At 43.5% G+C, this 11865-nt stretch overlaps 1 protein-coding gene across 2 annotated transcripts in view; it reads left to right on the forward strand.

Moving 5' to 3' along the window:
• Window positions 1-319: 319 nt before the first annotated feature.
• The window catches only part of VAMP7 (vesicle-associated membrane protein 7), a 37857-nt gene continuing 26311 nt past the window's right edge, over window positions 320-11865 (forward strand). Inside the window, exons 1-2 of one of the 2 annotated variants that reach the window (XM_014532376.1) lie at window positions 320-459; window positions 10961-11115. In XM_014532376.1, the coding sequence (XP_014387862.1) occupies window positions 10970-11115 (146 nt within the window). In that variant the 5' untranslated portion in view covers window positions 320-459; window positions 10961-10969. The remainder of the gene's footprint in view (window positions 460-10960; window positions 11116-11865) is intronic. The other variant, XM_005885027.2, reaches the window with a different exon arrangement.

Consider the following 11865-nt stretch of genomic DNA (forward strand, 5'->3'; position numbering starts at 1 on the left):
TCTACTTTGTATGTATGTACATTACCTGTTGAGACTAAGCAGGCTGTTGGTGGGACAAGATTGGCTCTTCATTTATCCCGCCCACTCAATGCTGGTAGACGCTTTGTGACACCGCAGCCTCTCGTTTTCCTGGAGAAATAGTGCTTGACGTCCTTTAAGCAAGTTATTGACTGAACATGTGACAGACCAGGGCTATAACCCAGTCCGCACTACCACTCCCAGAATGCAGTGTGGCTCCTGGGAAGTGCGGCGGCTGGGAACGCACAGGCCCCACCCCTCCACCCGCTCCTATTGGAGGAGCGCTCACATTCCCAAGAGGCCGCGCGCGGGCGGGGCTCCGTACCCGGAAGCTGGCGGCGTCCGGTCCCAGCCTTCTCTGGGAGCCGGGAGTTAGAGACCCTCCGCTGAACTGCGCCCCACCGTCCGGAGCCCGCGCGCTCTCAGGGGGCGTCCGGACAGGTAAACGGAGCGGGGCGCTCGGCGGAAGGCGGGGAGCGACAGCGGAGGGAGGGCAGAGATGTGGACCCGGACGTGCCGGGGTAGAAAGAGGAGGCAGTGCTAGGGTGACTTGGGCTTCTCTGTCGTCGACAGTTTTGTCAGCCGGGTACAGTTTTGGCGAAGTGAGTGTTACGCCACTGAAAAGGCCGCGAGATAAAGAGTGTCAGAATGCGTCACATACAGGAGGGGGACAGATGACAAGTTTAATTAAGCTGGCATTGAATCTCTCGACATCTCTTGAGTTTTCTGAAAACTCCCCTTGACGCCCTTGGTTTTATGACGTCACTTTCTGCTTCTCATCCTCATCCTGGGCTCCTAGGTGGGTCTCTAGCCCTCCGCGAGCCCGTCCTCCACCCCCGCAGTGTTGACACTCTTCTTCTTCCTCAGTTCGGTTGGGAACTCTTATTTCCACCCACTGTTTTCTCAACATCAGACATGTATGATGTTGTTATTATTGGCCAATATTTAACAAACTCTGCCCATGTAATAGCTCCTCTGGTACATGCTTTACATCTCCCTCCCTCAAAACACCCCAGTCAGTTGTCAAACCCTTTTCTGTCTTACTAATTTTTCTCAACTACCTGTACCTGCATTGTCCCATCCATGATCCCAGAGGATACTGTCATGTTTGGGACATCCTTTCCCTTTGAATAGCTGTGTCTGAGAGCACTTCTTGAACAGCTATTCTGTGTTAGACACTCTTCTAAGTGCAAGGGATATAGCTGGAAACAAGACATAGGAGATCGCTACTCTCAGTAGCTTACATGTTTGGGAACAAAGAGGAATAATTAAGATCATGTTATATGGTGGCAGTGGTAGTCAGTGTAACATAAAACAAGTGGTTGACTTGACAGGGTAGGCTACTGTTCTGAGAAAGTCAGAGCGATTGGGTTGGGTCTAAGAGCATCACCCAAAAAGAATATTTAGAATACCAACAAGAACAGTCTTGAGCTATGACTAGACTTAAGGCTTTTCATAAACACTTCTTCTTTTCCTCTCTCATATCAACGTCTGTTCTTCACTCTTCTGTCTCCTCCAAGGTTATTACATCAGAATTGGTGGTTTATCTGTCGTTGGTTTATTTCCGCCTCAGACCCAGATGAAAGAGTTGGGGGGTGGATTATTCTCAGATCAATTGCTTTATCTTACTTAGGGAGATAGTTGGTAACTGAAACATTCTTTTTGCCAGATCCTACTAATAAAGTTATCTATCATTTATAGTATATTTATTTTTTCCCATTGATTTTTTATATAATAATTTTTATTGATTTCAGAGAGTAAGAGAGAGGGAGAGTGAGATAGAAACATCAATGATGAGAGAGAATCATTGATCAGCTGCCTCCTGCACACCCCACACTGGGGATTGATCCCACAACCCGGGCATGTGCCCTTGACCGGAATCGAGCCTGCGCCCCTTCAGTTCACAGGCCGATGCTCTATCCATTGAGCCAAACAGGCCAGGGCTCCCATTGATTTTTAGAGAGAGTGGGAGGGATGAGGAGAGACAGAGAGAGAGAAACATTGATCTGAGAGAGACACATCAATTGGTTGCCTCCCAGGCACCTGGATTGGATGGGGCCAGGGATTGAGCCTGCAACTGAGGTACATGCCCTTAACTGGAATTGAACTTGGGACCCTTCAGTCCTCAGGCCGACACTCTATCCACTGAGCCAAAACAGCTAGGGATATAATATATTTAAAACCAAATCATGCTTAGTGTCCAAAATACTTGAGGGAATAGTACATGCCAGGCACTGTGCTGGACACTGAGAACCTAGTGAAGATAAAATAGACAATTTGACCTCCCTCTCAAAGAGAAATAGTTGTAACAGTATTCTGAGAAATTTCCTAATACGTAGGCTGACACCTGCATTCTTTTTTTCTTAATCAAGGTGTGATAGACACAGAATTTTAAGAAATCTCCTGAACAGTTGTGTACATTCTTATATTACCAGTAGAGGCCTGATGCATGAAGATTCATGCAAGAATGGGCCTTCCTTCCCCTGGCTGCCGGCACTGCCTTTCCACCTTCCCATGCTGCCCAGAGGCCCAGAGCAGCTGGGGCCGTGTGGAATGCCTGCATCATCGTCGTGGCGACGACGCAAGCATCCTGCCCCACCCCTGGCTGCTCAGCAGCTATGTATGCAAATTAACCCACCATCTTTGTTGGGTTAATTTGCATACTCACTCCTGATTGGCTGGTGGGTGTCATGAAGATACAGTCAATTTGCATCTTTCTCTTTTATTAGTGTAGATTACATTTTATTGCATTGATTTGTTTGTCTTCCCCATTGTACTATGGCTCCCTTGAGTGTAGAGGTCTTTTTTTTAGTGGTCTTCATATTCAGTGTCTACTACATTGACTGCCACATAGTAAACCTTCAGAACATACATGCTGAATTGAAATAGAAAAACTACTTGATTCAATTCAAATTACTTAACTTACTTTACACAAGACCTTCTTTATATGAGGCCATTAGACATAGCCCTAACCCTTCTCATTAATCAAATGTGGACCATTCCATAATAGATCGATCCCCTTGCAATAATGTAAATAATGATATAGAATACTTTTTATTTTGGGTTAATCATTACCATGTGATACGTAATGAGTTCATCCTTCCCCATTTTTTCTGTTTGGACAGGTGGACAGCCTTTATTTATGCAGCACATTATTGTATCATTTGGTTTCCACTTTGTACAAGCACATCTTGGAGTATTATAGTATTTTCTCCTTAGCCTGAGAAAACATACCTGTCCTTGTTATTCTGCCACATTGTCATTTTCCGAATGTCAGCTGAAAGTCTCAATTCTTAAGTTTTTTCAGTGCAGAAATCTTTCCATTGTAAATTGTTACTGTGAAAGATACATTTCATCTTTATAACTGATTATAAAAGCACAGCAGAAATTCAAGAGTGCTTGAGTTATGATTGTTATGATTTTAGGATATGCCAACCTAAGAGCTGCCAGACATGCTTCCATTGCATTAAAAATTAAGCATTGTCATTTTAGGCACCTCATAATGCAAATGAAGCACTGCGTTGTGTTCCATCACTCATTTATAAGGTATACAAGTCAATAATCCAGAATATTCATATACATTTTTAAATTTTTAAAAAATATTTTTTATTGATTTCAGAGAGGAGGAGAGAGACATACACCAATGATGAGAGAGAATCATCAATCCGTTGGCTCCTGCATGCCCCACACTGGGGATCAAACCCGCAACCCGGGCATGTGCCCTGACTGAGAATCGAACCCCAACCTCCTGATTCATAGGTCGACACTCAACCACTGAGCCACACCGGCCAGGCTTAATTTTTTTTTTTTAATCCTCACCCAAGGATATTTTTCCATTGATTTTTTTAGAGAGAGTGGAAGGGAGAGACAGAGAAACATCGATGGGAGAGAGAGAGACATTGATTGGTTGCCTCCCGCGTGCACCCTGACCAGGGCCAGGGATCGAGCCTGCAGCCCAGGTATGTGCCCTTGACCAGAATTGAACCCGGGACCCTTCAGTCCACGGGCCAACATTCTATCCACTGAGCCAAACTGGCTAGGGCATACATTTTAAAATTTTATCAAAATAAAAATACAGAATTTCAAAATTTCTCAGAACACATAGACTGGAGAGTGAGAAACACTGAGACGGCTTTTTCTCCTCATCAGTTATCTGAAACTCTTCAACCTCCACTTCAAGATGCCTCCACGGAGGAGAAGCATTTGCATCATTGCTGTGCTATTTTGTTAGCAATTTTTTTACAAATATAGGTGGTCCCTTACTTACAAATACATATATTCCTCAGGTTCCTTTGCAAGATTATTGTTTGACACTCTGGATGCAGTTTCCTCTATAAACAATGCTATTTATGATGTTTTGATTGGTATGCCAACCAGTAGCATCTTATTTAACCTTTATTTTAATGGACTTAAAGACTTTCACCACAATTTATAATAATTCTTCTACAAAAAACAAACAAACACAAAATTGCATCCAGATTTCTCATTTGGATTTCCCCATAGCATATATTTTTTCTTTTTGGGGGAATCCTAGCAACTGGAACAAAAAATGTCCTTTCCTTGGAAACTTCTAGGCTGTAGAAACAGTCCTGTTCTAACTCCAAACTATGGGAGGTTGCACTTCTCACCCACTGCTGTAAGGACTCTTACATAAGTAAGGAAAGAGATGGGATAGAGGTTTTGGAGAGGAAAGGGAGGCAAGTTTGGGTGATGTGCATATGTGGAAGGGAGAGTAGAAGTGATTTGGAGGGAATGGTTAATCTCTAAGGTGGGGGTTTATTGGGTCCTCAACAAGGATATGTTGAATCCTGACCCCTGGTACCTGTGAATGTGATCTTATTTGGAAGTAGGGTCTTTGCAGTTATAGTAATTAAGCTGTAAGTTAACATGAGGTCATACTGGAGGAGGTATCCTTTTTAAAAAATATATTTGTATTGATTTCAGAGAGGAAGGGAGAGGGAGAGAGAGAAACATCGATGATGACAGAGAATCATTGATCGGCTGCCTCCTGCATGCCCCACACGGGGGATCAAGCTGGCAACCCGGGCATGTGCGCTGACCAGGACTGAACTGTGACCTCCTGGTTCATAGGTCGATGCTCAGCCACTGAGCCATGCGGGTCTGGCTGGAGTAGGTATCCTTATAAGGAGAGAAGAGACACGGAGAATGCTATGTGAAAACATGGACGGTTTGACTATGGAGGCAGAGACTGAAGTGCTTCAGCTGCCGCCATGGGTTGCCAGCAAAGCACCAGAGGCTAGGAAGAGACAAGGAAGGATTTTCTCCTACAGATTTCAGAGGGAGCATGGCCCTGCCAGCATCTTGATTTTAGGCTTCTGAAATTGTTTTAAGCCTTAGTACTTTCTGCACTTTTTAAAATGGTCCACAGGAAACTCATACACAATTCTTGGCAGGAATGGAGTAGAATTGGGATGATGGCTTTGGGACTAAGCAAGCAGAGAATAAGAGAACAGGGAAGAATGGTGAGACAGGGCTTTCCTTTATATTCCACTAGAGGTAGAGGCCTGGTGCACGGAATCCGTGCACGGGTAGGGTCCCTAGGCCTGGCTGGTGATCAGGGCTGATCTGTGGAGCAACCAGTGGGGCGAGTGGGGGGCCCCTGCTGGCACCCGCCTTGGCCGGCCTGGCACACCCTGCTCGTCGGCCCCACCCCCCACCACCACCACTGGTTACCTCCTTCTGTGGGGCTATTGGTGGGGGGGGGGGTCACTGGCACCCGCCTTGGCTGGCCTAGGGCCTACGGGCGGGGGGCAGCTCCTGCATTGAACATATGCCCCCTAGTGGTCAGTGCATATCATAGTGACTGGTCATTCCACCGGTTGTTTTGCTATTCGGTCAATTTGCATATTAGGCTTTTATTATATAGGATTATCTTTTTTTTCTTCTTTTCTCTCTGGCTTATCTTTTCATTCTTTTTCTTCTTAAATATATTTGAATAGCACTCTATGGTGTATTGGACATTCACTAACTGCTGATAATTAGCAGCAGGTTTTCTGATTTCAAATTCAGTATTATTCCTGTCACAGTTGTTTCTATGATCCCAATACTCATTCAGACATTACGGATTATATTGCAAGGGATTACAGTGGGGGCAGGTGAGACTGGATGATAGGTGGGTTTTTTTTAAAAAATTTATTTTTATTGATTTCAGAGAGGAAGGGAGAGGGAGAGAGACAGAAACATCAATGATGAGAGAGAATCATGGATTGGCTACCTTTTGCACGCCCCACACTGGGGATTGAGCCCGCAACCTGGGCATGTGCCCTGATCAGGAATCAAACTGTGAGCTCCTGGTTCATAGGTCAACGCTCAACTACTGAGCCACACTGGCCGGGTGATAGGTGGGGTTTTTAGCAGTATAGGAGAGAGTAAGAAATTCCTATTAGTGACATGTGAGAGGAAAGTAAAGTTTGTTGCTATGTACTCAGTGTTTAGCAGTCAGGCATTTTTAAATTGAGGACTGCTTTTATTGAATAAAACACTGCTTCCCTGTAACTGATATCCATTGTTCTTAGCTAATAATCTGAGTAACGCACCCTGTTCCAGGTGACTGTACTTTATATCAACTCGAAGACTGTTGTCATATTCCCTCTAAGTCAGCGGTTCTCAACCTGTGGGTCACGACCCCTTTGGGGATCGAAAGACCCTTTCACAGGGGTCGCCTAAGACCATCAGAAAACACATATATAATTACATATTATTTTTGTGATTAATCACTATGCTTTAATTATGTTCAATTTGTAACAATGAAAATACATCCTGCATATCAGATATTTACATGACGATTCATAACAGTAGCAAAATTACAGTTATGAAGTAGCAACAAAAATAATTTTATGGTTGGGGGTCCCCACAACATGAGGAACTTTATTAAAGGGTCGCGGTATTAGGAAGGTTGAGAACCACTGCTCTAAGTCTTCTCTTTTTCTTGTGAAAGATTTCCAGTTCCTCTGGCCATTCTGAAGTGATACAATCTCCAGGTCTCTCGCCCATACTGTTGCCCTTCCGTGCAATCTTGAAATACTATACCCAGAACTGAACTCAGTATTCCACTTGTGTTCTAACTACCACAGAGTACAATGGCAGTAGTACTTAAAGAGATCAAGATACCCTGTCTCTTAATGTAATTTAAGATTACATATGCTTTTTAAGCAATTACCTCATGTCAGTTCATAATGAACTTAGGGTCCACTGACACTGGATGTTTTTGTATAGTTGCCAAACTCAGTGTTCTTCTTCCAGCTGCTAAGGGACTGAGGCTGCTACTTTTCCATCTCTGTGTGTCAGGAACCATACGATTCTTCATCTCTGTTTCTCTTTGTGTTTTTGTTCCACTCCATGGCGTGTCTCTTTGACCCTAACCAGTGACCTCCTTCCTTATAAAAGTTCAGTGACTGTTTTAGAGACATCATACTGTGCATCAGTGAACACAGCTAGGAGCTGACACTTGTCCTTCTTGAAGCTTCCTTTCCCTTTGGCTTCCAGGCCACCACGCTCTTCTGGCTTTCCTTTCACTTTCCTAGTCGTATGTACATATGTATGTATGTGTATGTATGTATGTATTTCAGAGAGGGAGAGAGGTAGAAACATCAATGATGAGAGAGAATCATTGATTGACTGCCTCCTGCATGCCCCACACTGAGGACCGAACCCATAATCCAGCCACGTGCCTGACCAGGAATTGAACCAGGACCTCCTGGTTCATAGGTTGATGCTTAACCACTGTGCCACAGGGACCGGGCCCCAGTCTTCTTTGTGGATCCCTGTTCATCTACCTTTCCCTCAGCTATTTGTTGCATCTTGGGTTTTATCTTTGGTTTTCCCTCAATTTTGGTGTGCCTTTGCTTTTTTCTGCTTCGTTTTGTTTCTTAAAAATTTTTTTGAGAGAGAGAGAGAGAGAGAGAAATTGATTGGTTGCCCCCCCCCACCCCCCGCTCCCCGCACACGCCTCGACCTTAGATCAAACCCGCAACCTAGGTATGCACCCTGATTGGGAATCCAACTGCCACCTTTTGGTGTATGGGACAACGCTCAACCAACTGAGCCACACCAGCCAGGACTGTTTTGTTTCTTGCAGGCAATGTGTCTTCAGCAAATAAATGGCAGGTCTAGGTCAGCTCATCTAGAGATAAGTGCAGAACCAATCCCTGTGGAAATTCAACATTTAGAGGGAAACTAGAGGAGGAGGACTAGCAAGATGACCGGAGAACCAGACATGTAGGAGAATTTCAAGAAAGAGGGTTTAGTCCACGGTGTTGACTGTTCTGGGAGGTCAAGTGAAGTGAGAATAGAGAAGTTACCACTCAATTTTGCAACAGAGAGGCAGTTGGTGATCTTAGCAAGCACAGTTTTATGGAGTGTTGAGGACAAAAGCCAGAATATAGTAAGTTGGAGAGTTCAAAGGAGGTATAGAAGCATAGAGAGTGTGTAGATGATGATTTTTAAAATGGAGTAATGTTTGGGGAATGTTACAGGGTCAGTTGAGATTTTTATTTTTTTAAACTTTTTTCCCCCAGAAACACGGCTTTAATTTTTATTTATTTTCCTGTTGTTAATTCTCTCCCAAGGATATTTTTCCAGTGATTTTTAGAAAGAGTGGAAGGGACGGGGAGTGATAAAGAGAGACATTGATGCCGAAACCGGTTTGGCTCAGTGGATAGAGCGTCGGCTTGCGGACTGAGGGGTCCCGGGTTCGATTCCGGCACCTGGGTTGTGGGCACATCCCCAGTAGGGGGTGTGCAGGAGGCAGCAGCTGATCGATTCTCTCTCATCGATGTTTCTAACTCTCTATCTCTCTCCCTTCCTCTCTGTAAAAAATCAATAAAGTATATTTAAAAAAAAAAGAGAGAGACATTGATGTGAGAGACATATCCATTGGTTGCCTCCCACATGCGCCCCGACCAGGGCTAGAGGTTGAGCCTGCCAGAGAGGTATGTGCCCTTGACCAGAATTGAACCCGGAATCCATCAGTCCACGGGCCGGCGCTCTGTCCACTGAGCCAAATGGGCTAGGGCCAGTTGAGGTTTTTAGAATTGAGGGATATAACATGAAAAGTGATTGAGACATTATAACTTGCTCCATCTTATAAGGAGAAATCCAGAAAGAAGATGGCTGAGGACATAACTCTGGGGAACACCCTCATTTAGAGAGTGGAATGAGAAGAGTTAAGTTCAAGAGACAGAAGAGCACCTCTGTCTGTGTGCTATCCTTTGGGGCTAGGATTCCAAGAAGGAATCAGGGGGTCAGCCCTGACGTCAAGCACTTTCTATCTGTTGCTGTGTTTCACAAAATGCGGCTGTATGAATCACCTGCATCCAGGCAGGCTTGTATTAGACACATATTCGAGGCCCCACATCAGGCCTACTGAATCAGAATTGCAGGGGATACTGCCAAGAATATGAAATTTTAACAAGTGACGCTTACTCTGCCACCTAAGATGACTCATTCACTGCAGTGTGAGAAGCACTGGCTTATGGGATGAAACCGAACATAACAAACAGCATTAGGTTGAAGAGTTAGTTGAAGACTAGGAAGGCATTTTTTGCATCCCTTTTTATAAGTGTATAGCATTAGATAAGACAAACTGGGCTGTCATGGAGGAAAGCAGTGCTACAAAGTTATCAATATGAGAAAAATACTCTTAAACGCATCCTGCATTGTTTTAGAAATGCTTTGTTGTTTCTGAAGGATAATTTAAAGAAACACTCCTCTCCTATGGAATGTTGCTTGTTTTCACTTTGTTTCTATTATGGGTAATTAATGCCTTTCTAATAGAGGCAGTACACATACTAGTATAGGGGATAAGATTGTGGCTTTTAGAGCCATACTGCCTGGATTTAAATCCCAACTCTTATCACTTCCTAGCTCTGTAATTTTGGGCAAATTATGTAAGTCATCTATAGTTCAGTTTCTTTATTTTAATGTAAGTTTCATAATAGTGCATCATTTCATTGATGGGAGGGCTAAATGAGCTAATATTGGTAAAATGCTTAAAATGGTGCCTAGCACATAGTAAGCACCTAATAAATATGGGCTATTATTTCTCTTTATTGTCTGAAGTTTTACAATATGGGCTATTATTATTGTTAATAGGTATCTTTAGGAATCTAGAGTCTAACTTGTGTTGAACTATTTCCCAAGGATAAATTTTCAGGATGATATTATTGCATTAAAGGATGAAGACATCTTTATGTCCCTTTGATATCTGTGGTCATCGATTTTTAAAGGGTGTGCTGTATAATTTACAAATGCAACCTATCCATCAATGTAAGGTATATGTGTGTGTATCACATATACATCACCTTGTATACACACATACATATATGTATTATTTGCATATATGTATTATTTGGTATCCTATTCTATATGATAAAAGGCTAATATGCAAATTGTCCAACTGATGGCTTAGGCCTGCTCCCCTAAGCTGTTAGTCGGACATCCCCTGAGGGCTCCCGGACTGCGAGAGGGCACAAGCCAGGGTAAGGGACCCCCAAGTGCACGAATCTCCTGCACTGGGCCTCTAGCGTCTATATATGTATGCATATCAGCATGGTTTAGGTTGTAAGCTTATACAAGATGGTGATCCTTTTAAAATATATTTTTAATGATTTCAGAGAGGAAGGGGGAGAGAGAGAGACATCAGTGATGAAAGAGAGTCATTGATCGGCTGCCTCCTGCACATCCCCTACTAGGGATTGAGCCCGCAACACAGGCATGTACCCTGACCAGGAATCAAACCATGACCTCCTGGTTCATAGGTTGACGCTCTTGTTAAGCTTGTAATTAAGTCTGTTACATTTAATGTTATAGTGTCTTGGTCAATACTGTCTCCAGGCAGATGTTGATAAATGATATTAAGTTACTTTTGAAAGATCGTATCAGAGAAATATTCTAAGTCTTGTGCCTTTTTTCCCTTTGATAGATTAAAACCATGGCCATTCTTTTTGCTGTTGTGGCCAGAGGAACCACCATCCTTGCCAAACATGCTTGGTGCGGAGGAAACTTCCTGGAGGTGACGGAGCAGATTCTGGCTAAGATTCCTTCAGAAAACAACAAACTAACATACTCACATGGCAGGTGAGTTCTGCTCTGCCTGGGTGAAGGGTGAAAGAAGTGAATTCTATTATTGTAGTCAGGACAACATAAAACTAGGAAAGAAACTTCTTAACAGATCATTTGAATAAGCTGACAGAACAGTAACCTTTACCAGCTTAGAACATGTCAATTTCTATTAATTATAAATTTAACTTATAATTATTTTATTCTATCATTTGAAGTGATTTAATATTTTAAAGAAAGAAAAGGAAATGTGAGATGTAAAAATGACTTCGTTATAGAGCTCTAGGATATGTGAAACTTGATACAGATAAGATATGTAATATTTTTTAAAATATATTTTTATTGATTTCTGAGAAGAAGGGAGAGGGAGGGAGAGAAACATCAATGATGAGAGAGAATCATTGATCAGCTGCCTCCTGCACGGCCCCCACTGGGGATTGAACCCGCAACAACCTGGGCTGCCCTGACCGGGAATGGAACTTCGACCTCCTGGTTCATAGGTTGATGCTCAACCACTGACCCACACCGGCCAGGCTGTCGTCTTTTTATTGTTGACAGTATTACAGATGTCCCTCATTCCCACCCTTTGCCCTTCCACCCAGCTTCTAGAAACCCCTGAACTCCAAGCCGGGCCAGGTGCCCCCCCCCTCTTTTTATTGATTTCAGAGAGGAAGGGAGGAGAGAGTGATAGAAACATCAATGATGAGAGAGAATCATTGTTCGGCTGCCTCCTGCACCCCCCCTACTGGGGATCGAGCCGCAACCCAG

This window comes from Myotis brandtii, unplaced genomic scaffold (assembly GCF_000412655.1).
Source record: "Myotis brandtii unplaced genomic scaffold, ASM41265v1 scaffold889, whole genome shotgun sequence".
NCBI classification, from domain to species: Eukaryota; Metazoa; Chordata; class Mammalia; order Chiroptera; family Vespertilionidae; genus Myotis; species Myotis brandtii.